This window comes from Falco rusticolus, chromosome Z (genome assembly GCF_015220075.1).
Source record: "Falco rusticolus isolate bFalRus1 chromosome Z, bFalRus1.pri, whole genome shotgun sequence".
Taxonomy (NCBI): domain Eukaryota; kingdom Metazoa; phylum Chordata; class Aves; order Falconiformes; family Falconidae; genus Falco; species Falco rusticolus.
The window spans coordinates 29,674,701-29,702,652 of NC_051210.1; the positions used below are offsets into that span (position 1 = coordinate 29,674,701).

Consider the following 27,952-nt stretch of genomic DNA (forward strand, 5'->3'; position numbering starts at 1 on the left):
TTCCTCGTGCTGAAAACATCTGCAGTTATGTGTGTATATGATGGCTGTTTTAATTTAATCTTGCCATTCTCTTTGTCCAGCAGGCTTGAAATATTTTAAATCTATGTAAGAAAAATTCAGTACCTTATTTGAAAATTTAGATACAGTACTTTGCAGCATTTTAAATGCTGTATAAAGTTAGATCGGAAAGCATGTTGCCCTGTATCACAAAGTGAAACTTGAAACCACATTAGCTAGACTCAGATCAAACACAACCACTGCTTTCTCATTTCTGAAACAACCTCTTTTTGGAGATTGTTCTCAGCAGGACATACTGTCATTACAGATGTAAAAGCAGCCACTAATTCAAATAAAATCACGTTCAAGACGTGAAGGCTGCTTCTGACATCCCTATATGCTTATCTTTGAAACTGCATGAATAACGTTAGTATAATTAGAAGCAAACCTCTACAAAACTCTTCCAAGTCAGCCACTGCTGTATACATATTCTATACAACATAAACTGAGAAGCCAAAGTAAAAGTGCATAGTAAGAGAGACAAAATGAGCTTAGCTGAAGTCTACTTACTCCAAGTTACCTGCCTAAGCTAGAACCATCACTTCCCCTCTGACAAACCAGTTATCTTTTCGTTTATACAAAACGGGCTGTTAACCACCAGAACAGTTTCTGTTCTTGATCTTCAAGCAGCATCTAAAATTCTAGAACCTTACAATCCAAATTCGGAAAATACAATCTCCTAAAATAATAAGTCTGTAAGTTGTAACAAACAACAGCAACAAAAAAATCTCATGGTTCACAGAACTGAACCACTAGACCATACATCTTTCTGGCCACACAGATCTCATTTAATTACAGATGCTACTGGCTGCAGTAATGGTCTCCTGAAATAACTTCAGAAGCAAATGTGGAGATACTTGAAAGGTATATGAACTGACCAGAATCAAGAGCAATTTGTGCTGTATGTGCCTTTCAACTTCTGTTAACAGTAGGTTTCAGTAAGCCCCAAAGCACAATTATTTTTAGTACTGCCTCAAAACTCTGTAACACAGCAGTTTCAGAAGTTGCAAGTAGGCCACGCACAGGCCTTAGTGCAGACAGAGTTTTCCTGTTGCTGTCAGTTTCAACGTGTTTCTTCTGAAGAACTAAAATATTTATCCTACCAAAAGGACTGAGAAGTGCCAACTACATGGGGAAATCTACCACTAATTAAACCAGTTTATTGTTTTTCAGGTCAAGTTGGATGATGATTTCCAAAGAAATGGGTGATGTACTGCTTCATCACAGTTTAAAACCAGACAGCATTCTATCTTGAATCCAACCTATGCTGCGCCTGTAAATGCAAAAATAATTCCGTATTTTCAGATAGCACTCACTGTCAACAAGTAATGGCAAAGTCCTTTCGACCATTAACAGCGCATTCCTCCCAGTAAAGCTGAAATGTCCTAGTTACATAATTTTGTTACCATTACTATTTTAGAATTTATTAACAGGTTTTGCAGGCTAAACATTTCTTTTCAGAACTGTTCACTGAAATTCTTTCAAATAATTAATCACTAACAGTTGCCTCTTAGTTTCTAGGTGTTTGTATACCAAGTTTGATCTATGCAGCTGTGTCTAGTCTGGGACCTTCCTGTTCCAAGGTCTGCCTCTTCCACCTTGCTGGGACAGATAATCTTCAGCAGAAAGGAGAAGAAACAAAACAGTGCTCCAAGAAGGACTACCTGAAATAATTAATCCTTACTTGTTTTGGTCTACTGCTCTTCCATATCCCATCTTAAAGCTTTCAGACTATTAGAGGTTAAAGGACTTTTTAACGCTGGGGGTTCTGGGCCAGATTCTGCAGCAACCAAGTAGATACTACCTCTGTTAGCAGTCTCAGGTGCGTGTGACGCCCGCCCCTTTATTAGTGTTTTACAAATGATACCACTTGTATATTCTGCATTCACTTTTCTATCCAAACAGATTATTTCCAAAATCAAAGAGCCTGGAACACTGCTTTTTTACAGTCTCTGCACATGCCTGTGTGCTTGTGGAGCCATTTGACCTTCCCAGTTTCTTCGCTGTGTGGTACACATATAGGTTACACTACCCAAAACTCTCCCCACACCATGTGCAGTACGTGTGCTCATGTGGTGGCACCCTTCCGTGCCCGTGGAAGCGCGCACAGCTGGGGCGCGCTCCTGCAGCCCGGTGCAGGTGACCACTGACAAAACCAGGTCCCTCAGCAACCCCCTCGAGCGCACCAGCGCCAGTGGGAGAAGCGTTGTATCACCCGACACATCTGCTTCTTCCATCGCCCTGCGCATACATTACGCCACGCTACGGCGAGAAACCCCCTCCCACCGCTCCGCCACGAAGGGGATCAACCCCCCCTCCCCACCTCCACCCCCCCTCGCTTGTGCGTACGCGGGATCGCCCCCTGCGCGCCTCTCAAGCGTACCGATGCGCCTGTCACCCGGGTGCACGTCCTGCCTTTCCGTGCCCGCTTTCTGCCACCCCTGCAAGTGACACCCCCGCCGCACACCCCGCCCCCCCCCCCCCCCCCCCGCGAAACCGCTCGGGCCGCGTGACAGCCGGGGCGCGCGCACCCGCCGGCGGGGCCGCTTCCCCCGCGCTCCCGCACCCGCCTCGCTGCGGCAGCCCCTCCGCCCTCCCCGTCTGCCCGCACGCACACACCCACAGCCCCGCCCGCCCGCCTCACGGCCCCGCAGCAGGCTCCCGCGCACCTCTCCGCTCGCCGGGACTACGGCGCCCTGCATCACCCGCCGGCGCGGACGCGCACACACGCCTCGGCAGCGCCGCTCAGCCCCGCAATGGGCACAGGCCCGGCCCGCCCCGCCGCCCGGCCCAGCGCCCCGCACCCACACCGCCAGCCGCGCTCCAGGCGCATGCGCGCCCACCGCCAGCCCCGGCGCCGCGCCGCACGGCGCAGCCGGCAGGCGTGGGGCAGGTGTGGGGCAGGCGTGGGGCAGGCGTGGGGCAGGTGTGGGGCAGGTGTGGGGCAGGCGTGGGGCAGCCGTGGGGCAGGTGTGGGGCAGGTGTGGGGCAGCCGTGGGGCAGGTGTGGGGCAGGCGGGGGGCAGGCGGGGGGCAGGCGGGGGGCAGGCGGGCCCGCGGCTTCCCGCCCCATGGCGCCCCGGCGCGGCCACCGGCCGCTCTGCGGAGCTCCCGCCCCTCCCCGCCCCTTGCCGCCAGCCGGCGCCGCACGCCTCTCCCTCCCCGCCCCGCCCCACCCGGCAGCGCGGCCTGAGCGGTCCCGGTCCCTCCGGGCGCCCAGATACCCGCGCAGGCCGGCAGGGCCTCACTCCGCGGTCACCTCGCTCCGCGCCGAGGCCGCCACGGTGGCGCCGGAGCCCGGGGCATCAACGCCCGCGCCGGCACGAAGGCCCCGCCCCGCCTCGGCGGAGGGCCGGGGCAGGGGCTGCGGGGCCCGGCGGAGCGGCGGGCTGGCCGCGGGCTCTCTGCCGGCCTGGCGCCGTGCGGACGGGCCCCGCATGTGCCTGACGAAGGGGCGAGCGCGGGGCGGCCCGTGGCGGTGGCTGCGGCGCCCTGTGCCGGCAGGCCTCGTCCCGGGGCACCGTGCCCTGTGTTAGGGCAGCCTCTTACCTCGGTTTATATAGGGAACGAACCGATGAAGCATGCGACAAAGCAGTTGGAGCTGTTCAGTGATCTCACAGCCTCTGCGAGGATTACCGTCACGTTAAGAGTTTTTAAAATGAGGGCTGTCGGAAAACGGCGACCTGTGAGGCTACCCGTGGGAGACACAAAGTGAGGGCAGACAAAGCGAGCAGCCCACAGCGATGCGAGGGAGAAGGAGGTGGTGGCGTTGTGTTGCAGGCTGCGAGGAACCACAGCCCTCTGCAGGCGAGAGCCCTGCCCGTAGCTCAGGAAGTTTCTGGGTGTGCTGCGGAGTTCGATGACTCTGGTATTAGTTCAGCCAAGAGTGCCAGCACGTCCTTACATCCTGTTGACTTCAGTGGCATGCAACGCAATCAAGAAAGCTGTTAAACCAGCTGTCAAGTTATTGCTGATCATCTCTCTTTCAGTTGATTGTATGTGTTTTGTTTTCTCAGACTGGTTGTGTTTTGGGGTCAAAGTGGTCTGTTATTAGTGACATTACTGTGACTTGGATCCTAGTTCAATACCCTAGGCACTGTGTGTAAGAATAGCAACCTATGTCCACTACATTTTGCTACAGAAGCACCTAAATAAAGTGTTTTGGTATCTGGTGTTACACAATCCTAGTAAAATGAGAATTCTTCACCCATTTTTCTCCCTCTGATAGATGTCATATTTGTGTGGTTGAAACCTGACTATCGAATGTGGTAGGGCTATCCATCTGATCAAGCCTCTGCCACATTCAGCTGTTTGGTATCTGCACTCCGACACAGTTTTTCAGTCCAGATTGTGTCTTTGTTCATCCGTATCATAACTGAGCTGTCTCAAATCCCTCCTGCTTTTGCCCTCTACTTCTCAGAAGAACTAGCTTTAATAGTGACTCTTGTGTCTGAAATACCTAAAAGTAAATAGATGCAGGGAATAGGAATGGTTGTATTCCTGTCCTTTACTAGAGAGAAAAAGCTGACTTTTCTAGTAGTTACAAATATTTGTTTCGAAAGGTTTTGAGGAACAAATACTGAAGTCTTCAACTAAAAAAATAAAGATCTTAAACAGGAATTACTGTAATTTAAAGAGTAAAGTAAAAAAGCTTTAAGACTTTCCCCTGGGGAATTTAAAGTTCTGAACTGTTTCCCAAGAGAGAGAGAATATCTTATGGTGACATTCAGAAAGTCTTGACAGCTGTGATCCAGTGAGTCATAGCTCCTCAAAGCCTCAGTGTTTTGAGAATACACAACGACTTCTCAAATTACCAGGGACCTTAACTTGAAATGCTGACCAGAGGTAGTAATAGCAACTGGAAGGGACCCACTATTTCAGGGTCTGCAACAGCCAGTCTTCACATCTCTGACCACATCTTCCTTTCTGGCGAGTATCAGATCCAGGTTTGCATTACCCTTGCTGGCTCATCTGGCTGCTGTGCTAAGAACTTGTTCCAAGACACACCAGAAACCACCTGGACTCTGCACACTGCTGTGTTCTCCCTCCACAAAATGCCAGGGCCATTTGCAGTCCCCAGTGAGGCCCAGGCTTCTACATCCAGAGACTTCCTTGGGGTGCTTAGGTTCAATTTATGTCCCACTTAAGTTGTTTTCATTGTTCTCTGCATCACTAGATTTTCTTTATGCATATTGCACATTGCTCAAAAACCTATGTGCATTCTGGACATGTCATTATAAGTCAGTTTGTATTGTTTCCTGTAAATGCTTTCAGGTTATGGTAAACTCACCTGTACGTCTACAGCTGGTTTCACTGAAACAAAATGCTGAGGAAGAGCCTGAATCAAATTTGAGCATGAGTGTATGAAAGTGTGTATGCATTTACAAATGATGAATTATACTACTACTTATAAAGCTAGAAGCAACTACACTGAGGGTTAATTATTCTTACAACAGCATCAGTGCATCTCTTCATGTGTTTTCTCCAGAAATGTTCTAATGGTGTTTCAGCATCTTGCTGCAGAAGGTGGAAAGTTGATGCTCCTTTCGGCAATTTCTCCCCACCAAGAACTCACATATTACATAAACAGGATAAAATTTATCTTGTGTAACTAACTGAGCCCTGCTGGAGAGACAAATTCTCTCCAGAAAGATGAGATAGGAGCAGAAGCCTCAGCCCATAACCTGCCAGCTCCAGTCAGCCTTATGCTTTGCTGTTCAAAATCTCTTAACGACATCCTGAAGATGGCCTCCTGTCCTTGCCAAGCCCTGAGGCAGTACTGGGGCTCACGAGAGGAGTAGGGGGTCTCAGTGTTCACATTAATTCATTAGCCCTCTCCTCATCAAAAAGCTATGCAGAAATAGTAACAGCCTTTGAGGGACTAAACAGATATTAATACACAAAGTGTCGGGAAATGCTGGAGATTAGGAACTTCTTTCTAGAGTGGCCATGTTTCTTAAGATTTGAACAGAAGGACCAAGATCATCTGGTTTGGTTTGCAGCTGGCTCGAAGATCAGACTGGAAACCCATGCTGAAGGAGGTGAAAGTTGCAATACTGTGGTATGACAAGGGATTTGTCAGTGTGTGACTATGTCCGGGAGATGGATAGTGTGGACAGTCAGTCAATAGCACTGTGATTGTCTGCACTGGGGCTAAGCACTGTGTTACTTCTTCCCTCCTGAAAGCAAATTAATATGTCTTTTAAAATCAACATCTGCATGGGGTAGAGCTTTAATTACTTCTTAACTCTTCATTTACACCCATTTTATTTGTGTCAAAACCTGTTGCTGAGTGCAAGAAAGTGAAAACTTAGGCTAAGGTTTTCAAAAGCAACTAGAAGCAGCTGTCCATGTAAATTCTGTACTGTTCAGCCTAAAACACTTGAAAGCAACTTGAATTTTAAAGGTTAGGGCCACAGTGCTTTCAGTAGAGCAGGTTCTTCTGACACAGCCAAACCAGTAACTTTTGAAGATTCTGGCTCCACTGTGAATATCCCTTATAAGAAAAGACCAAGTAACACATAGTACATGATATAAGGAGAATATAAACAGATACACACAGTAGAGAAAGCATAACAAGTTACTACCTTCCTGCATTTTCCTGTTTGCTCTTCCCAGTTAAAACAACCAGGTGAGCTGTGCAGATAATAGTAACTGTAAGCCACCACAGCAGTGTGTTAGCTAGCCCAGTCACTTCATTCAGGGCTTGCAGCTTGTGTGTGATGTTTCAGAGAAAGGGAAGAGGTGGAGTATAAAACAGTGACATAAATGCTATGCAAAGGGAAATTTGGGGGTTTACGCTCTCCTCACCACAACATAGATCTCACATCTTTGCTGAGTGTCTTATGCTAACAGAAAATGAGGAGCTGCATGTAGGCAAGATTGTTAGGCATAGAATTCCTGGCCAAGGGAGAGGAAATCCAAAACCACGTGAAAATTTTGTTCCTTGTTTTGGGGTGGATATGTGCCCAAAGAAGAGCAACAAAGCTGGTGAAGGGAGCTGTCTTATGAGGAGCACTGGAGGGAACTGGGATTGTTTAGTCAGGAGATAAGGAGGCTGAGGGGAAACCTTATCATTCTCTACAACTACCTGAAAGGAGGTTGTGGCAAGGTGGTGTCAGTCTCTTTTCCCAAGCAGCAAGAAATAGGACAGGAGGAGATGGCCTCAGGTTGCACCAGGGGAGGTTTAGATTGGATATTACGAAAAATTTCTTCATCTAAAGTGTTATCAAACACTGGAACAGGCTGCTCAGGGAAGTGGTTGTGTCACTGCCCCCGGAGGTGTTTAAAAGACATGTAGACGTAGCACTTAGGGATGCAGTTTAGTGGGGACTTGGCAGTGTTGGGGTAACATTTGGACTTGATGATCTTAAGGATTGTTTCCAGCCTAAATTATTCTATGATTCTATGTTAAAATCAGGTGCAGTAAAGCCCCAGGTAACCAGCAGAGTTGTGAATCTCATTGAAACAACTAGGAATGAGCTAAAAAATATCACAGGATTTTCTTTAGAGCTGCCAATGTTCTACAACAGATTAACAGCCTCTTCTTTCTCACTGGAAAGGTAGCACATGCTGATGTCTGGTATATTGCAATACAAGACCATTTCCCTATATCCTATAAAATTTGAGTCATTTCTAGCAAGAGTTGTAGGATGTGATAGAGGCATGGTATGAAAAGCAGCCTCCATTCTCGGGGATTCCTTGGTCAGGGGCAGGGAGGTGAGATAGGACCCACCTGAAACCCCATGCAAAGCACTGGAAAGAGTGCTGGCAACCTCAAAAGGATTTTTTTCAGTTCATTCAATCTCCAACAACAATCTTAATTTCAGCTGAAAAAAACGCCAACCCCACAAAACTTTTCTTTCCCACTCTGAAAATAAAATAGTGGAACTGACCCACTTCTTGCCATCATTATGTGATTCACTCTGCTTGTGTGATCTGCTTAGTCCTTCAAAGTGTCCTTCGAAATTTACTTGGATTAAAAGCTTTTAAGGTTATGGTTTGTCTGTTGTTTCTGAAGCTCCTTGTTCAGTTGATTGCAATTGCTTATTGTTGACACACATCAAACATCCACTGGGGAATATGATACGGTTCACCATACCCAAGCTGGTTTGAAACCAGTTGGTCTTGAACAATGATGGCAGCCTAGGCTGGGATTGATTCTTGGGGTGGAATTCTTCCTCTTACTGTGCTGATGCTTGTGCTGGGCATTTGAACCCCTGATCAGTATACAACATGGTTTGCTTAGAACAACTTGAGGTACGTTCAAACAGGAATGAATAGAGCTGCTGTACATACTCAGAGTATTTGGACAAAAGCCAGCAAGAGTCAATTTGATTGGAGGGGGTCATCGCTAGGTAAAGCAGTGGATAAGTTTGCCAAATACCAGATCCCCGTCTCCACCTCAGCTACAGGTGGGAGAATTATTTGTTATGCATACTTGGTTGAGGAAATCATGCAGAAGAAACAGCCAAGTTACCTGGATGCAAATGACCAGGAAGCAAGTTCTGATCACTTTGGGCTTTTATCACAGTAACAAATTCAAAAGGCAAGTTTGCAAGACTAAGCTTAATTCTTTATGCAGCTTTCAGTAGGAGCTAAACCTATGTTGTTTCTGCTTCTTTCCTACTGTATTATCACAATTTTAAAGACGGAAGATACTAAAATTACCATGTTCCAGTAGTGCTACAGTTCTAATTTTGTGTTCTGCCCTGCACCATGCAGCCCTCTGCCCTCACTCCAATCTTGCTTTCAGTGGGTGCAAAGGGACAAAGGGTGGACTGCGTTGTCTGTTCAGTGAGAAACATCTGTGTATGTGGGTCTGTGGAGGCTTGTGAGCTCTAATAAAGGTGCAAGAGTTGTGCTGTCTCAAAGCAGGAAGTCCAGCAGGCTAGACGCTCGGAGAAAAGAAGGGGAGGAGCCAGAAATGATCATCTAGTGGTAAAACTGCCCAATTTTTCCACTTAAAATTGGCATACAGTGTTGAAAAGAAAGGTAAATAGCTAGCACTAAGGAGGAATACTACAGCAAACTCTGGCCTCTTTTACTATGTAACTTCTGTGTAGTGAACAAGTCTAGAGGTTCCCGTTTGCTTTTCTTGTCCAACTAGTATCTCTTTTTTACATTTTTCTCAACCTTTCTGAGGATCTTTGGCATCCTACTTGCATGCAGCTGTGTTTTCAATGTGGCTGTGGCTGAAAAATATTTGAACTATTATGTCTCTGCTGGTAATTCCTAATTTCTAATTTTAAGGGGTACTAATTCTACTACATAATTAAAAAAGATATATCTGTTAAGCAGAGATGTATTGTTAGGACTAAAGAATGATAATAGTAACCATGTATTTCCATTTTGTTTCCATATTAAAAGGATATGTTTTGTGTGTAGCTTGTTGACTTTTACTTGGCTATTAACTGCACTAAGAAAAAACCTGAAAGAAGACAATGTGATTGTAAAGATGGTTACAGTACAAAGCATATAGTCAGTTTGCAGTTTTAAAGAGATGAGGAAATTTTGAGAGACAATATAAAATGGGCAAAGAAGTGTAGCTGTAACTGTTCACTAAGGGTATATATGAGTTATTCAAATGTCTTGTTTAAGCATATGACTTTTAAAGCAATGTTAAATCCTAAACTATTACATGGCTATTATAATTTCCTGAAACAATTTCAGATTTTTTATTTGAAGAAGCTTGCAGGATTGTAATGGAAAGCTCAAATGTCTGTCAAAAGTATTTTTTTTCTGTATCAGGCATCACACAGAAGTATGTCTTGGGTTTTAATTCTGGGTCAAGAATAAAATGTCCTGATTTTTTGTTTGGAGTATCTGTAGCCCTTATTTTCATTACCAGTAACCTCCAGAGACAGTTTTGTTTTTCCAAACATAAAGCAAAAGGCAAGGAAATGTAGAAACAAGCATACAATTTTAAGAGGTACTATCTCTAAAGAGTGGATACAAAGCCTTCAACTAACAAAGCTTTTGTAAATGTGCTTTACTTGGACAGGCAGGCATGACCTTGTAAATGATGAAAAGCAAATGTTTGGAGTTCAGGATGACATTTAGTTTAGTTTTTCCTTACAAACATTCTAATGTAAAACCTCGGAGGATATGCAAATGTTCTGTAGTTTTCATGAGCACCCTTGGTTTCCTTAATGTGAATGGGGAGCTTTGTTAATTTTCACTTCTGTCCCTAAGCTGGTTTACTTTTTAGCATCTGATGTACTGACATTTAGGAAAGAAAAAAAAAAACCCAACAACCACATGTTAAATGGCCATTTACTTCTTTCCTTCCTTCTTTTTGGTACTTATCTGGAAAAAAAAGTCACATGAAAAGCATCTGGGCCGGGTGTTATTTTGACTTAACCTTCAGGGTAGTCTAATTCTCTCAGCTGGAGTTGCTATTCATGTTCTTTTATTAAAGGTTTGATTTAGTACTAGAAGTTTTAATGAAAGATGGTCCAGAATTACAAAGAAATAAAAGCAACTGCTAAAATATTTCCTGATTTTGCAGGAAGGGCAACTCTCCTGATAGATGTTCTGACTTCAGCACACATGTCCATAGGCTATGCAGAGTCCCTCTGGGAAGACCATACACCATCCATTATCCCAAGGACGTAGGAGGCTACTCAGAATCATGTGGTTACAGAACAGTTTCTGACTGGCCTGGCTGCTAAGGCAGTATATATTAGAAATTCAGCCTGAATGTCCCTGCCATTTGGCTAGCGAGACTCCATGTTGTGAGAGGTTCTCCGTCTTTTCCTGTACTTTCTGCAACCTCCTCATGTGTCTCTGAAAGGCAGTTATGAAAGACTGACATTGTGTATCATGCTCTCACACCTGTATTTTCCCATACAAAGTTCTATGTTCCATCTCAGTATCTTATAATAGAATTGGAAGAAAAAGAACATGATTTTCGAAAGGACATTTTGTATTTTCAAAACTAAGTACTTAGTGGGAACATCACTATGACTGGCTTCTACCACATGAAATCATGCTGTTTTATGGAAAAAATAACAGGGATCCTTGACTCTGCCCTAGTCTCTTTTTTACACAACCCATAAAAATCCCCTTTCCTTGAGTAGCACAGTGCTGAGGGGAATCTCTTTTCCTTCATTATTTCCCCTAGTGTGAGCTGCCAACCTTCTTACTAGCTAAAGTTCTCCAAGCTGCTGGTAGACTTGTCAAGTATTATAAGCAAAAGAAGCAATGCAGCAGAGGTGAGAAAACTTCTGGTAGAAGAGCGGTCCCAAGTCAAAAAGTCCCTTTAGTTTTTCCTTACAAACATTCTAATGTAAAACCTCGGAGGATATGCAAATGTTCTATAGTTTTCATGAGCACCCTTGGTTTCCTTAATGTGAATGGGGAGCTTTGTTAATTTTCACTTCTGTCCCTAAGCTGGTTTACTTTTTAGCATCTGATGTACTGACACAGTGGTGTCACATTTGATCTTAAAGCACCAGAAGGAAACAGTGCTACAGGAGGGCAAAAAATGTTATTGATTAATTTCTTACTTAAAAATCAGGACAACAAGCAGTTTTCAAGTGCTTGGTGAAATGTATTTCTTTAAAGCCTAAACCTGAGTTCTAGATGGATGTCTTTACTGGAGAACATATAAGGTGATGATACTACTCTCACCTCCACACCTGGAGCCAAATCCGAATTCAAAGCTGGTTGGGAGGCAAGAGGGAGGATATGCAAAGAAATATTTCAAAGGAAGAGGTGTTTCCAGCTGACATGGTAAGACATTCAGATTCGAATGTGACAGGCCTTCTTTGCCTAATAGGAACATGTATCTTGTTTTGTATTTTGGCAGACATCACCTCTGATGCCTTTTCTGCACCCCTTCCGCATGCAGAGAGCCATATCCCCTGGTAGCTTGAAACACCTGAAAGGCAGCCACAAAACCTGCTCTACAGGTGGCAAAGCAAACAGCCTGGGGCAACAGCACCAGCAGAAGGACTTCTTGCAGTGGGAGTGTGCTTGCCAAGGGGCAAGGAATCAGGACCACCCCCAGGCGCATTGGCTGGCTCATCGGTCCTCTCTCTGTTCTCTTTCAAACCTTTCTGGACCTGCTGTCCTTCTCCCGGCTGTATGCCTCTTCTCTGCCTTTCCTTCAATGTTGCATTCACTTCACTTGTTAGCTGAATGCCTTCTGACAAAACCTACCTAAAAAATTACCCCACAGAGCTCAAGCCCCTTATTACCCGGCCTGCATTCACGTCTCTTCTCCCAACGCCTGCACATACCCTGCTTGGATGTGAACCATCTGAGGGGCCATGCCTTTCTCCCCGCCGTGCCTGTACAGCACGTGGGATGGTGGATCCGTTCCTCATTGCCACGGGTACATCAGCAAAATGAAACTGAATAATAATCCTAAACCCCTGCCACCACCTTCTAGGTAGTACCCCAACACTGGCCAGTCCAAACCTTATCTCTCGTCTCCCAAATAACGGACAAGGAAGTGACAGTGACGAGGCACAGAGTGCTAGCTTCGGGAAGGTCACCAGCACCCCGCAGTTTGCTACGGACTGAACAGCGAGGAACCCGGGAGCGCGGATACAAAGGAGCGACCCCCGAGCACCGTTCCCCGCAGAACTTCTGCACGCCCAGCGCGTCACCGGCGCGGCCGCAAGCCGGCACGTCAGGCGGAGGAGCGGAGGCACGGACAGGTCCCGCACCGGCCCCGGAGGCGGCACCTGCCGCCGCCCCCGCGCCGACCGGGGTCCGCCGCCCGCCCGGGTGCCGGCTCAGCGCCCCCCGCAGCGCTGCCCCGGGGCCGCCGGCAGGACGCTGCCTCCCCCGGGAAGGCGCGGGCCGCCCGGCCGCTGCCGCCGCCCCCGCTCGCCGCCCGCCGGGGCACGGCCGCTGACGAATGGCAGCCCCGCAGGCGGTCCCCCGCCCGCACCGCCGGGCCCTCCCCCCACGGGGCCCGCCCCGGCGGCCAGCCGTGCCGCTGACTTACGTGGGGGCCGCGGAGAGGCGGCTCCCGGCGCGGCGGCGCGTTGGTCCCCATGGCGGGCGGCGGGTGCCCGGCGCCCCGCCGCTGTCCGGGCGGTTCTGCCGCTGACACGCCGCAGCCGCCGGGCAGCCGCGGGAGCGGCACCCGGGGCCGGGGCCACGCCGGGCCCGCCCCACGCCGCAAGCGCCGCCTCCTCCCGCCGCCGTGTGGGGGCCGCGCTCGGCCGTGGAGGGCGCCGCGGGTCGAGGGGCGCCGCTGCCGGGCCTACCGGCTGCTCGGGATGAGCCCGCGCCGAGCCCGGCGGGGTCGTCAGGCGTGCGGGGGACACGGCTTTAGCACGGCATTTGCAAAGGCCACGCCGGTACCCCGGGGGGGCAACGTGGGAAACGGGGGTCCGTACCCGCGGTGCCCGTGTGCTGGGCGGCATGGCCTCCTCGGGCGTTTGGGCCTCGGGGAGCCATTTCCCTGCTGGGTACCGCTGCACGCACAGCAGCGCGGAGGTACAGGAGGTACAGGCGGCCTCGCTGCTGCCGAGCCTACACTCTGTGTACCACCAGCTCGCACCGATGACACCTTGCGGTTTGAACGTTGCCGAGGCTGCCCAGATCCTTTCAGGACATGAACCACTAGCTGCCTCAAGGCAAGGAGCTTGGGAAGCACGTACGGCACCTGCATCAAACGAGGGAGCCTGCCGGGCGCACGTCTGGGAAGACAGTAGCTGCCAAAACTTCAGAAGTCTGATTCCAGCTTCTTCCCTTCATATACGCCATTTCGAGTCTGTGTCTTCCTGTGGCTTCTTTGTAGCTGTTCCTCTGACCGCTTTCAGGTCCCAGGACCTGCAGGTTTGCCCTGTCCCAAGGGAGCCCTGCAGTCGCCCTTCTCACACAGGACCCTCAGCTGCCATAGGCACCTTTGTGATCCCTGACTTGTCATCTTGGGGTACTTGCAGTTCTTCGTAACTGTCTTTTGATACCCAGTATGTGGGCCTTAGTGCTTGCAGAGAGATCACTTGTGTCCAGCCATTCTCTCCTTTCCTGCTTGTTTTTCCTGAAACACATGCATTCAGCATAATGTACATTTATAGCAGAAGCACCCCAGTAACCAAGTCAATGTGCCGCACCCTTAAATTTTACTGACTGGCTCTTCCTCTGTGACCAGATTTATACCTATACACAATTCAAGAATAGCCACCGTGACTATAGCTGAGATATTTTTTTAACTGGGGATCAATGTGCTATGCTGATGTCGGTTTTAACTCATCCCTATATAGTCATGGCAGTTTATAATTTTGTGTCATTTTGTTAGCAGTGTCTTTCTAGCTGCTCATTTTATCCTGTTATATGTCTACAAGGCAGGCTGCTAAATAAAGCATCAGAAACAAAGGAAAAAAATAAAGCAGCAACTGAAGACTTGAAGAGGATGAGCACGTGTAGAATTAGAGGACCAGGAGGTACTTCATGAGTTTGCTGTGAACCTTATATTGCAATTTTTTCCCATTTCCACATACATACATATATATCCGTGTGATTCTTCTTTCACAAGGTATTTCAGTTGTGAGTTCTTCTGCTGCTTTTAAGCTTTCTGCTTTCTTTATCTCAGAAAAATACCTTTTTTTTTCCTGTCTGCAATCTAATCTGAAACCCACCAGTGTTACACTGTTCTACTGGAGTCACATCCTACACACACATGCTTGCAGTTCTTACTGCTTCTCAGCACTGAAACATTTGCTTAACGTATTCTTTTCTCCCATGGCTGCATTATGCATGTGTATGCATACACATTAATATATATGCAGGTACATGGGGTTTTTTTGAATGTGTTTGCCAGTTGTGGGAAACAGCTTGTTCAGTAAACAAGCTGTATTCTATATTCAAATTTCCCTGTATCAGATACTTGGTTTCTAAAATCTCTCCATTGTTGAAAAAGGAGAACGTTATATTTGGAGCCTGAGGCTGATTATCCCTGGGACAGCACTATGTAGAAGGAAGAGCCCAAATTCCTTTGGGCTTGTCCAAGCCCAATTCTCTTCTTACTGCACTTTTCCACTTTAGCAGATGTTTGTCATCCTGCTTCTCCAAATCTCATTGCTCCTTTGCCTGGCATGGGACCTTTATTTCCTACTCTCCTGACGATTAATCCACTTCCAGAGTGATAGGCCTTTGGTTTGGGTTGATACTAATGTAAGTTCTTTTTATTTAAGTCAAGTGCTCCTTTGGTACTGTGTTATGTAGCACTGTGGAAAGTTTAAGTCAGGAACTGTGTCTGCTGGGCCACTTCCGTGTTAGCTTTACCTCCCAGTATAAGGTCTGTCTTTTTCTTTTCCTGAAACTTTGCTAGAGAAGGAGCCCCAGAGCACAGGATGTTAGTCTGAGACATTCTTGAGTCTGCTCTGAGAACTAACCAAATGCCTTGAGACAAACGAGCATACTTATGAGCTTGCAGGAACAGCCATGTGTTCTTGTCCTGGTCCCCTGTGCCGTATAAGTTGTACTAGTGTTTTTGCCAATATGCAGGAAAACATGACCACAGGCTTGGAAGGTGCAGTACAGTACCCCCCAAGGTGTTTGAGGCTCTGTACCAAAGTAGTGTGAACAGCTCGGTGTTACATGCCTTTGTCTTGGCTTTCTGAGCTGAAAGATCATTGTCACTCTCAGGCAGGCTGTACAGACATACATGTCCAGGCATGGTAATACGTAAGTATAGGGGTTTCGGGAGGGTGGCTGAGGGATGCATAGAGGGCACCTTTGAGAAGGTTTTCCCTTACTGTCCCTTGGCTCAGAGTAGCAACAGGTCATTTCTGTGATTTGTTCACCACTCCTTCTCTGCAGAAATGATAAGCATAGGAGGCGGTTGTGTTGTCCCTAATCTTGACCGAGCTTATGAGTCACCTAAGGATGTACAAGTTATTTGGGCCTAGCTGAGTGCCTATCTTCTCACACAGAACCAGATGCTCCAGTGCCATATCTCACCTGGTCTTCTGGCCTCTCCTTTAAAGAACAAATCTTGGTAAAATGTTGTTGCCCAATGTCCACTCAGCCTACAGTCTAAAAAATTATTACATTTTTAACAACACTTTGATCAATTTTTATCAGTTTGGTAGTTTCAATTCCTCCCTCTCTTCCCCCCATTTAATCAGACCAGTGGCTTGGGGATGGAGTTAATCCCTGTGAACAGGGGTGTTCTTCTGGGGAACAGGCTGCATGATGAACTCTAACTGTGCTGCTTGCATTGCCGGTCAGGCTGGGCAGCTGGCACACAGCTGACAGCAGCCCAGCTCTCTGGTAACGAGAGGGGAGAAAAAAAAGGCTTTGCCTTTGCGCAGTTGTATAGTATGCTAAAATGAGGGATAGTGTAGTGATATATAGGATGTACACTGATGGCTTCAAACATCCCTGCCTGTTCTCCACACCCCTCCACCGGCCTTTCCCGTTGGAAGGCAGGTAGCGCCCCTTCCCCTGCCGGTTCTGCCTGGGCTTTCAACAGCAGCTGAACAGCTTCACTGGATCCCCTGTTTTGCAGGTTATGCAGTCTGGAGTACTCTGCCCTGCCTAAGTGAGCAGGCATTTGCCTTAGAGGAAGCTGAAATGTGGACCTGGAGGTTTAGCAGCAGGTTTTTTTGTGCTTCTGTATGGGAAATCAGAGCCTCGAGCTGGTGTTGAATCTGAGAGTAAATGTTAACTCTGCTGACCCCTTCTAGGGTATGCTTACTTTTCTCTGCTTTGGGGCAAGGAGGGACAGAAGGCACCTTTCAAACAAACTCTGATTAAACAATTAACCTTGCTATACTAGGTTTTCTTGTTCTGCCCTCTTTGTCTCTTTATTTGCCTCCAGGCTGTTCGTGTGAAAATGGCATGTGAACAAAATGAACTCAGAAGAGAACGCTCTTATGTAGTTCATGAGGGCTCAGTTTCAAAAATGTTGCTGCAAACACTGCAGGAATTCAGGATAACAATTAGGACAGTGAAGTTACCTAAGCAGAAAGAAAGGGCCTGAACTTCCAGAATGATAGAAACCTAAGAGGTGGTTTCTGCGAACTGCTGCAAGGAGGGACTGTGTGCTCCTCAGGCCAGTTGGGCGCTTCCACTGGCCCTTTTCATTTCCTGCTTAAGAGCCTGGCCAGGCAGTCTGGCAGGAGTGGAAAGGGGATCCTGTGCCCACAACAGTGGGGTCTCCGGGTTGAGAGGAAGGTGAATGGGAAAGCTCTGTGTGGAAAACACCTGGCTTCCCAGTAGCTTATTCAGATTCAAATGGATGATGAATATTTTAAAAAAGGCCAAAGCTCCATCCGAAAGTCCAAGGGTGTTAATATGGTAAAGACAGTTGAGTTTCTATAGCTAGTGGCATACAGTGTGGTGAATGGCTAATACATTTAGTTAGCCACAACTCACTAAAATTAAAATAAATAGCATCTGAAATATAATAGCATCTCTCTGCTACCAGGAGAAAAACATCACATTTATTTACATGTCTGCAGTCTGTTCCAACACTCTGAAATCAGATCTTACTCCTGAGTCAGGTTTTGATTAAGTCCTTTGTTGTGATCCCAATAATGTGGCTGTATGTAGTAAGGTTCTCAGAGTAATGATTTAGTACACAAGCTACGTGGTGCCAGAGGAAAGCATGTTTACATCTGCTTTTCTAATCTGAAGATTAGAAAAAGCTCTGCTGGACCTGCAGGATCCTGCACAGCTGGAGTTCAAGGAATTATTTGTAATGATGGTTATCTTCTGACTGTTCAGACAGCGCTGAACTACAGTCCCTGCTTCATTCTTGAGAAGCAAGAGTCTGGGAATGCTAGGTTTATATATGTGTGGAGGCAGGCTGGAGTTAGGATTCATTGGAGATAGCATGGGATGTTTACCTAGAAAACAAGAAGGTGTCCTGTATTAAAAAAAAGGGTCACATTTTGCTTGCAGATTTTCACCTGGGAGGACTGCAGATCCCCACATACATTGGCAACTTACATTGACACTTGCTCTAGTGCTAGAAAAGGCAGATGAAGTCACCAAGTATTTTGAGGGAGTTGAGCAATTAGCTCAAGGAAAGCCACATGGGTTTCACAGTTTGCTAAAGAGGTCTGTGACCATATGCAGGAGTCATGAGGTCTAGTTAATCTATCAGGAAACAGATCCATGCGACATCATGATGAGGCCAGGTCACACATGATTTTTTATGGGAAAAAGCATGCAGAAAAGAGCACTTGGTTGTTACAAAGACAACACATCAGTTAGAGGATGGTCCTCAGACAACCTCTGCCCTTACCCAAACTTTGGAAGATACCTTTACCAGCCTTCTACCTCACTGCTATGATGGGGTATAGCAGAGGGACTAGCCAAGACCCAGCACTTCCCAGTAACCCTGGTTCTTCACAGAGTTGGCTGTTTGTGGAGGGAGCGCCATGGTCAGGTGTCTCTGAGCATGACAGCACTCTGGCTGGTGGTCTCAGAGCTCCCTGTCAGGTGTTCTCTGACAAAGCAGTGAGAGGCACTGAGCACCTCTGTCCCAAGTCTCAGAGTAAGCCTTACCAATTTTGATAAACCTTTTGACACTGTCTCCCATAAGATCCTCAGAGAAGCTGATGACATATGGATTTGATGAGTCGACAGTGAGGTGGACTGAAAACTAGCTGAATGTCCAGGCCCAGAGGGTAGTGATCAGTGGCACAAAGTTTGAGGCCAGTAACGAGTGGTGCACCCCAGGGGCAATACTGCATCCAATACTCTTTCAGCATCTTCACTAATGAGCTGGATGATGGGACAGAGTGAACTCTCAGCAAGTTTGCAGATGACACCAAACTGGGACGAGTGGCTGATTTACCAGTGGGTTGTGCTGCTGTTTAGCAGGATCTTGACCTCAGACTTAGCAAAGAGAAGTTCAAAGTCCTCCACTTGAGGAGGAATAGTCCCCTGCATTAGTATATGCTGGAGACCAACTAGCTGGAATGCAGCTTTGCAGAAAAGGACCTGGGGTCCTGGTGGACACGAAGTTGAATGTAAACCAGCAGTGTGCCCTTTTGGCAAAGTAGGTGGGTGGTTCCCTGAGCTACATTAGGAAGAGTGTTGTCAGCAGGCTGAGAGAGTGATCTTTCCACTTTGTTCAGCACTGGTAAGGTCACACCTGGAGTACTGTGTCAAGTTCTGGGCTCCTCAGCACAAGAAAGATATGGAGCTACTGGAGAGAGTCCAGCGAAGGACCACAAAATTTATTAAGTGACTGGAGTATCTTTCATATAAAGAAGGTTGAAAGAGCTGGCACTCTTTCAGAGAAGGCTCAGGGGGAAATCTCATCAAAGTGTACAAATATCTGAAGGGAGAGTGTAAGGAAGAGGGAGTCAGGCTTTTCTTAGTGGTGCCCAGCGACAGGCAATGGGCACAAACTGAAGCACAGGAGGTTCCCTCCAAATGTCAGGAAATACTTTTTTACTGTGAGGGTGGCTGAGCATTGGCACAGGTTGCCCAGAGAAGTGGTGGAGTCTCCATCCTTGGAAATTTTCAAAAGCTGCCAGGACATAGAACTGGCAACCAGCTCTAGGTGGCCCTGCTTCAGCAAGGAGGTTGGACCAGATGACCTCCAGAGATTGCTTCTAACCTCAGTCATTCTATGATTGTGTGATAGAAGTTGTAAAGTACTGAAGACACGCAAAAGATCCTACAGGTCATGTGTCAGCAGCTGAAGGCCATGAAGGATGCTTAAAGGTCTCTAAAATGATACCAGACACCTATGTTTAAACAACTGAAATTACTCTCTGAGGGCAGTAACTTCTCCACAGAGCAAACTTGTTCTACTCAGTGTTCCAATCTGTGGAAAGACAGGGGCAGGATGTGGACCCTATTGGAGAGGAAGAAGATATTTGACTTGCAGGTGTTGGCTTGTTTGGTGTGTCAAATGACACATTGCAGAAATTCCTGCAGACCTTTTCCAGCCAGATGGGTTTTCAAAGTTGTTTTTACTGTGGGTTTTTTCCATATTTTTTTTTCATGGTCAGGTTTTGATGCTATTGTTCGGTGTTTTGGGTCCTTGTAGGACCAAGAGCGTGTTTAGCTTTTATGGTGGCAAGGGACAGTTTGAAACATGTGGCCTTAGGCGTCAAGCTAGAAAAGTTCTGGGAGCCTAAATACCTTAATAGATCTGGTCCTTGCTGCTTGATACTTTAAAGGTGGAGATTACAGTCTTGGTGGCTTTGAGACAAGTGCCTGGACTTGGTGCTTTTGGAGAAGTCTGAGCCAGGAGACTCTGACTGTGTTGAAATCAGGGTTGGGTACTGGTGTCTTTAACTGAGGGGCTGGGCTTGGAGTCCTTTTGGGATTTGGGATGTGCTAAATAGCAGGAAAACCCCCCTTTATTGATAAGAGAAAATTTCCAGGACTGTACTACAGTTGCTGACAGGCACACGAACTTTCCATCCTAGATCACCTGCCATCCCATCCTGCCTATTTCTGACTACAAGCTAGACTAAACCAGAAAGCTACAGACACCATTATACTGGAATCTTTTTTTGTGGAGAATTTTAGATGTTTGATTTTTCCTTTTGCCTCATGTGAACTATTTGACAGGATGTCCTTGCTTTCATGACTGTTTTTTACTGTTGGAACAGGCCCAAAATGAGAAGGCCTAATTCTGTCACAAGAGTTTAGGTGAAGACCTGAAATGTATTGGATATGAAATGTACTGAATCTATATCTCCAACAGATCTTTGAAAATCCAGGGGTGGGAAAACAAGCCCAAGATAATGCAGATTTCCTGTATGTAGCTGGTAGAGTAGGCATTATTTGTGGACATCAGGCAGAAGGGAACATATACTAGAGTCAAACTCCAAGGAGTATTTGTTAAACAAGTTTTCCCACAAAGACAGAAAGGCAGAGCCATCTTCTTGCAAGTCACTATTCTTGCATTAAATGGAGTAACACTGATTGTACTGTGTGAGAGCAGCCCTGAAGGTGAGTTCATACTTCATGTTTGAGATGAACAGGGCACTGAGCAGGTCTTTTTGTTCTTGGCAAAGGTATTTGGAATAAGCTGTGTGGCTGACTCTCCTACAAAGAAAAGACAAAGCTTTCATACATATTGAGGCTAGTTTTTTTGAGTTCACCTCAAAAATAAGTGAGGTCCTTACTTACTTTAGCACTTTGCTCATCCAAAATTACTGGATGCTGTACCAGCAAATTGCTTTGGCAACAGTGCAGCTCTGTGAGTAAACATGTCTTACACTTGTATTAGTTTTGCTCCAAGAGCAAGATATGGTATCTCAATAAAAGCCCAGGTCTGTGACCCAGATGAACCCCTCCTGTGGAATTTGTGAGCACTGCTTTGTTAACACTGCTCTTTGGCATGCTCCTGCCCCTCAGAGCTGTGTTGATAGAGGTGGTGGTCTGAAGCTTCCTTCTGGGTCCTTCCAGAAACTGACAGTACAGGTCCTCATTGCAGCAATTCATTCTGGTGCTTTCATTCCCTGAATGTCTGTTGGAACTTGTTCCTGAGGCAGTATTGAAGAAACCCTAAATCCTAGCTCTGCAGCTGAGCTGTTCTGTGGCTATGTGCTGCTGAGCTGAGGGACATCTTACCTGTCTGTGCCGCAGAGACAGGAAGGCTCTGGAGGACATTCTTGTTTATGTTATGTCCTCACTGGGTTTTCAGTCCAAGTGAGGACCCTAGCAGACTTTTCTTTAGGTGAGGCCAGCAGGCTAGTGTAAAGGGAGGGTTTAGGAAGAAGAGATGTAGGGTCTAAGTGACAGCTCTTCACAAATTCTGTAGTGAAAGGCTACCTCATTGATTTCACCAAGCTTCTCTGACATTCACTGCTGTACAGACCCAAGCACAGGGTCCTGATGTGTATATCCCCCTCTAAGCTTTTGAAAGATACTCTTTTCCCAGGGCCCCAGGGTATCCATCTTCATAAATGTTATGTATACTTCTAGAAAAGGTAAGAAAGCATGTGTAGGGTGCACAAGTTTCAAGCATTCCTAGTATTAAATTAATTGAAAACTTTTATTGCTCCATATGTTCTGCAATTACTCACGTATGGGCTTTCTGGTATCTGTAAAGTTTTTTGCAAATATTTTCTTCTTTGCATTTCAATTACTTCCAAAATAGTCAAACTGAAGTACTTCACAAAGGAGGAAAGTAATTCATCTTTGAGAGGGTAGACTAGAATATTTCAGACTGAAAGAGATTTTGTTTGAGAAAGTTATGCACAATGAAGAAAGTTAGAGGTGCTGAAACACATCGTAGGCCTAGCTGAATTCTTCTCAGCCTGGTTTTGGAAGACATTTTTGACAACTAGGTCTTGCTGAATTTCAGTTGAGGAAGGGCAATTTCTGAAAGCTACTTTGGCACTTCAAATGTAAAAAGACACCATTGCAGTTTTTGAATATGCACTGGAAGGTACTGAGATTCAGAACTCCCCTTCCCTCTAGTACCTAGTCAATTGGGATCTAACTCAAGACCTTCCTCCATCTATAGGGACTGCTGTGTATTTGAGAAGCTGATGCTATGATGACCAGCTTTGTCCTGAAGCAGAATGCTCTGAGGCTGTTAAGAAACTGAGTGCAGTCACTCTGGACGTCAGCCCTGGCTGAAGGTAGGGACAGTATTAACAGACCTGTAGGAGGGCTGGCAGGACTTTAGGACTTGGTACCACCTGTGTGGGCTGTTGCCTCTTCCTCTGTGTCAGAGGACTTTCAGGGGTGGCACGTCATGGCACAGCAGGAGCCAGAGCATGGTGAGCAGCACTTGTTTTGCTTTCTTCTTCCCTTTAGGTCACACAGTTGTTTTAACAAAGAGGTATACTTCTCACACCAGCCCGCAACCCCACCCTCTTGTGTACGTAGTGCCACAGCAGCACTGTGCTTAGCAAACTGCTGCTGCATGTTCTGCAGCCTGTCTAATGGTGTAGTGGAAAAGCAGTGTGTGTGTGCTTTTACTCCTTGCATATGACCCTTCTCACAGGGCTCTGTTTAAGCTGCAAAACTCAGGGCTACGTAGTTCTCTTAATGAAACAGCAGCAAAGCTTTTCTGCGGGGCAAGAATCTGCAGTCAGGGAGAGAAAGCTGTAATACTTGTGTGAGAAGATATGCCTAGCAACCCGACAACTCAAGATTGGCAGTATTTGGCTAAAATCTGCAGCATATAATACCTGACACAGACCAGTTTTTCCCTTCTTGAAGAATACAGATAAGAACAAATCAAAAGTGGCTCACAGAACCTGCTTCAAACATTCAACAGTGAGCAGGTTAATGGGCAGGGCTGTGGTCAGATGTCCTGCTCTGGCTTCTGGTGATTAGGTATCTTTCAGCCACTTCTCCATCAGACCTGGGATGTCCACCACCACTACATAGATGGCTGTTTTTAGCATAGCCAATCTATATGACCCAGTTTAGACACATATTTAAGCTAACTCTAGATCACTGTGGCATCCATCTGTATGCATTTGCACGTGCAAGTTGTGCTGGCCAGACTGAATGAATAAAAGTCTTTTGAATTTAACTACTTGAATTTAAGCATATACTTCTTTCCTATTGAAATCAGCATGAAATCTGTCTACATCTTGCTATTTTTCTGACTGTTGTTGCTCATTCATCTTCACTCTAGTTGTACTGTTAGGCCTCTCTTGTTTAAGAGAGCTGTGAAGAGCTACAGTGTGGGAACACCTTACAACCTTAATTCTGCATGTCTTAGTTCTTAGGGCTTCTCCTTCTAAGGCCATTTGATGACTGTAGGATGTGGCTTTTGAAACCCACAGGTAACAAGGTGTGTGCATAACATTCCCTTATTCATGCAATTTTATTAGCGTGTTCATAGAGAAGAATGTATTGGTAGGTGATATAATTTATGTCAGAATTAATAGCAGTGTCGCATACCTATAAACACTTTCATAAACACAGAACATTTAATACCTAAGTCCAAGATTCTCAGCTGGTGAAGGCAGTGGGAGATCTGTTGCATAAAACTTCCAAAAGACTCAACACATGGAACTGTTCCCCACACTTCTACAGGAGATGCTGTACTCTTCTCCCTGCTCCAAGTCCTGGTAGTTACTTTCCATTTCAAATGGAAAAATAATTAACTCCTGAACACAAATTTAGTTAGATAATTAATCATGACCATGTGAGCAGGATATGCTAGCTTTTTGTCAGAGAGAAATGAATGCTGCTGCTTCGAGACAGGTGAAAGGGAATCATTTTATTCCCTTTCACCTCGTAGATTCACTGACACTAGAAGCTTCCTTGTACTTACATTTATTTACCTAGCCTCCAGGAACTTAATTTTTATTTGCCTCAAAGATGTCATCAGAAAATGACTCACTCAGTTTTCCTTTTCAGCAGAAACCCAGCTGATCTGTACCTGAATGTTTGTTATTAGTCAATCACTATTTTGATCAAGGGGTGTTGTGTTTGTTCCTTAACCTGTACCTCTTCCAGTACATATTTCACAAGGGGTTGGGAGAGTATTACATGCTCTAACAGAGATCAGGAGGCATTTTCTCTCTAGAAATTAAGGAAATCTAAAAGAGTTAGTGTCAAAATCCTCCATTACCTTTTGGGAGAATAACAGTATAAAAATTAAGTATCTGGGATTCTCTCTGCTTTGCCTTGTTCTCTTTCAGTTCATTTGAACCCAGTTTCTTTTTAGGAAGAGAAACACAAATACATTTCCTGATGGTGCAAGGACCTTATGATCTAAGGAGACTGTCCAAGAAAACCTGTACTGTATCCTGAAAGTCTGCATACCTACAGTTGCAAGCACAAGGGAGTCCTTCAGGGGTTTCTTAATGGACTAAGCTTAGGGACAGTGAGGAAAGCTATGAACATCTACCTTACTATGGCCTTTTGCAGGGAACGATTGCCTCTGAGAAATGCTGTGTGATAGGGTAAGGTGGGCACTTCCCTGTCAATACAAATTGCTCTATAACTACGTCACAAGAACTGGTTCAGTGGAGTAAGACTGGTGCAAAGCAGTGGGGGAGGTACTCACATGGGTCGTCTGGGTTGTCTTTGTGAAGCTTCACAGTGTGTTTTATTCAGGTCTTGCCAAACAGACTGTGCTAGAATGTAAAAAGTCAAAGTGGAGCCGAGGAGTGCAAGGACCAAGAAGAGCTATAGGCAGGTGTCTAGAATTCATCTCCAGCAGTAATGAAGGGACCAGGAAGAAGTGATTTTAAGTAGAGAAACCAAGTCCCCTTTAAATTGGCTACCTCAGGCACTGTTACCTCTTTTTGATGTGGCTGAACACAGCTCAGAGTAGATTAATGGAGTCTTCCTGGGAGAGTTCACCGCAGCTCTGTGTCTCACTCCTATGAGTACAGCATTTGAAGCCAACATGGGTATCATGACACATGAATGTAAACATGGCTTCCCCAGAAGATCAAAGGACAGGTCATGGACAGGAAGGCCACGTATCAAAGGAAGCTGTAGGCAGGTTCACCTAAATTAAGCTGAATCTTTTACACTGGCGAAATTTGGGCTGCGTTTGGACAAGGGCTGCTTGCAAGGATAGTCAAGAAGCACAGTGCTGTCAGTGTTAGCAGTTCAAGTGCCAGTCTCATGGTCCTTGATGTCTGAATTTGGATTTGGCATTTCTGTGATCCTATTCTGTTTGTGTCAGTGGGTGACTAATCCTCATTTCCTACCGCAATGTGCCAGCCTCAATAAAGCAAATGTTAACATTCAAGATAAAACAAGAATCCACATGCTGGACCTTTGGACCTCTGGCATATATACTTCTGATACAGAAGAAAAATCATGCAGTTGAGGTGGACAATAGCTCTATTCATTGGCAGAACAGGGAGGCTCAGAACCTAGTGTGCTGAGAGGTGCAGTTTGCTATGGGGCTTCCATACTGACAGTGGACTAACTCAAGCATTTTCCTGATGCTGCTCCTTTGATCTGCCAGTCCAAGGTTTTGTTCCAACTCCAGCTGCAAGCACTGCACAACAGGAAAGCTGCAGTGATACTGATGCAGGGCTTGGAGGATGCTTCTCTGTGGAACAATGTGTGCTTGGAGCTGATGGGCTGTAAGGCCTGGAATTTTTGCCTCAGCACCTTCTTACTTTTTTCCAGGACAGTTAATGAGCAAAGCTGTGGTGGAACTGTGGTGGTATGTGATAAACTTAGCCCTTCTGAATAATTTGAACTGCGAAACAGAAGCTGTTATCTTCTAACAAAGCAGAGTTCTTCATGCACAAAACTGCATCTGAGCCTGTGGAGGCATTTCCTTGCTTAGTATGGGCTACAACCTGTAATGCATTGAGGCAATAAATGTTTTCCTCCTCCATAAAGTTTATTGTCCTTGATGTTTTTCAGATGTTTATTTACCTCTGTCTTTTTTGCATTATTTAGTCAGTCCCACTTGTAAATGTAGAGCTACATTTGTTTTCCATTCTAAGTTTTACTGTTGTCATGTTTCTGAAGGTGATGATAGCATCCTGTGGTGCAAGGTGCAGCCAGGAAATTCAGGGCACAGCTCCTACCTCAGACAGCAGACAGACTCTGTGTCAGAGCTACTGTCACGTGGACAGGCCAGACTGTGAGGAGGATGAAATAACATGTGGACCTTGGCAGGAAAAGTCTTAGCTCTTCTGCAGGAGGCAAGGGGGACGAGGAGTAGTTGTCTAGAAATAGTGTCAAAAGGTCCTCAAATGCTACGTTTTGTACAGTTCATTCCCACTTCGGAGCACTGTTCAACTGTTAGAAAGATGATCTAGGTCAGAGTCACAGCTGTCTGAAGAGCAGGTGCCACAGTACTTGCTGTATTCACAAGGCCATGCAGCCTTTAATACAGAGTCCTGGTTGCTACTGTTGCTGAAGGGAATCTTTCCACTCTTCCAACCACCAGCTCAGAGCAGTCAATTAGTGAAATGTATGAGCTGAAAATAAACACGATGCAGTAGTTCTGAGAACACCACCTGTTTTACACAAGGTAACTGAAAGGTGTTTCGCAGACCTATGGCAGCCACACATGCAACTTTTCTACACAAGCCAGTCTGAACGGGTCTTTAAAGGTCATTATCTCTATGCAAACGTGCAATTTCTGGTTCTGTACCTGGCTCTCTTGTCAGCTTTCTCCTGGCTGTGCAGAGAGATGAGATGATGCTCAGGCTTATGTTAGGCAGCAGAAGCTCAGCTGTCAGCCTGCCTGTGCCAGCCTACAAGCAGCAGTCCCCTCTTACATCTTGTGCCTGTTCTGGGTCTAGGAGGACAGGAGTGTGACAGTTCCTCACATGTCAAACAGAGCAGGGATAAGGGCCACGTGCAGCAGCAGGCTGTTCTGTGCCCAGGAAATACCCATGTTGGCATGTTCCAGCTAAATACTGAAATGTTGCATGTTGCTTCTTTCCCCTGTTGGCTGGATCACACCATGGTGAAGTATTCAGACCTGGCTGAGGTATGTCACTAAAGCTCCAAGGGATGTATTTTCTCTTTTCATCTGTTTCATCTATTCCTATATGGCTGGCTTGCCATTTGGTGAGGGCTTTTTATTTGGACTGTCTTCATTTCACACCTGGATCCTCACTGTAGTTGCTCCAGCTGCTTTGAGGTCCTCATAATGTTTGTGCAAGTTAGCAGAATGGAGTTCTAATTCCTGAGCAAATAATTTATTTTTAGCTTGCAGACTTGTATACAACCATAGCGGACCTGGGATGGGTGAGCTGGAAACCGTGTATTTTATAGCAAAATGACTAATCATCCTTGGAAATCAACAGATATTTTTATTTAAATATGCCAGCCAAGCTGAAAAAAGGTTTCCTTTTAGGCTGACTGATAGGTCACCAACCAAATAAACAGTTCTGGCCACCCAAAGCCTTTAAGAGTTTTGTTCAGGGACAAAAAGTTTCAGTTAAAAGCAAAACATGTCTCTTATTTTTGTTTGTTTGATTCAGCTGAACTGAAGTAATGCATTCTTGTTACAGATTAAAATTGAAAACTTTTTTTTTGAACCATGA

At 46.0% G+C, this 27,952-nt stretch overlaps 1 protein-coding gene across 5 annotated transcripts in view; it reads right to left on the reverse strand.

The window, feature by feature from the left end:
- Positions 1–13,148, reverse strand: part of GNE (glucosamine (UDP-N-acetyl)-2-epimerase/N-acetylmannosamine kinase) — a 34,537-nt gene extending 21,389 nt beyond the window's left edge. Inside the window, exon 1 of one of the 5 annotated variants that reach the window (XM_037373263.1) lies at positions 13,018–13,148. In XM_037373263.1, the coding sequence (XP_037229160.1) occupies positions 13,018–13,068 (51 nt within the window). In that variant the 5' untranslated portion in view covers positions 13,069–13,148. Of the gene's footprint in view, positions 1–2,440; positions 2,510–2,726; positions 2,867–3,605; positions 3,825–13,017 lie in introns of those variants that run through there. The other 4 variants (XM_037373258.1, XM_037373262.1, XM_037373259.1 and 1 more) reach the window with 4 other exon arrangements.
- Positions 13,149–27,952: the final 14,804 nt, after the last annotated feature.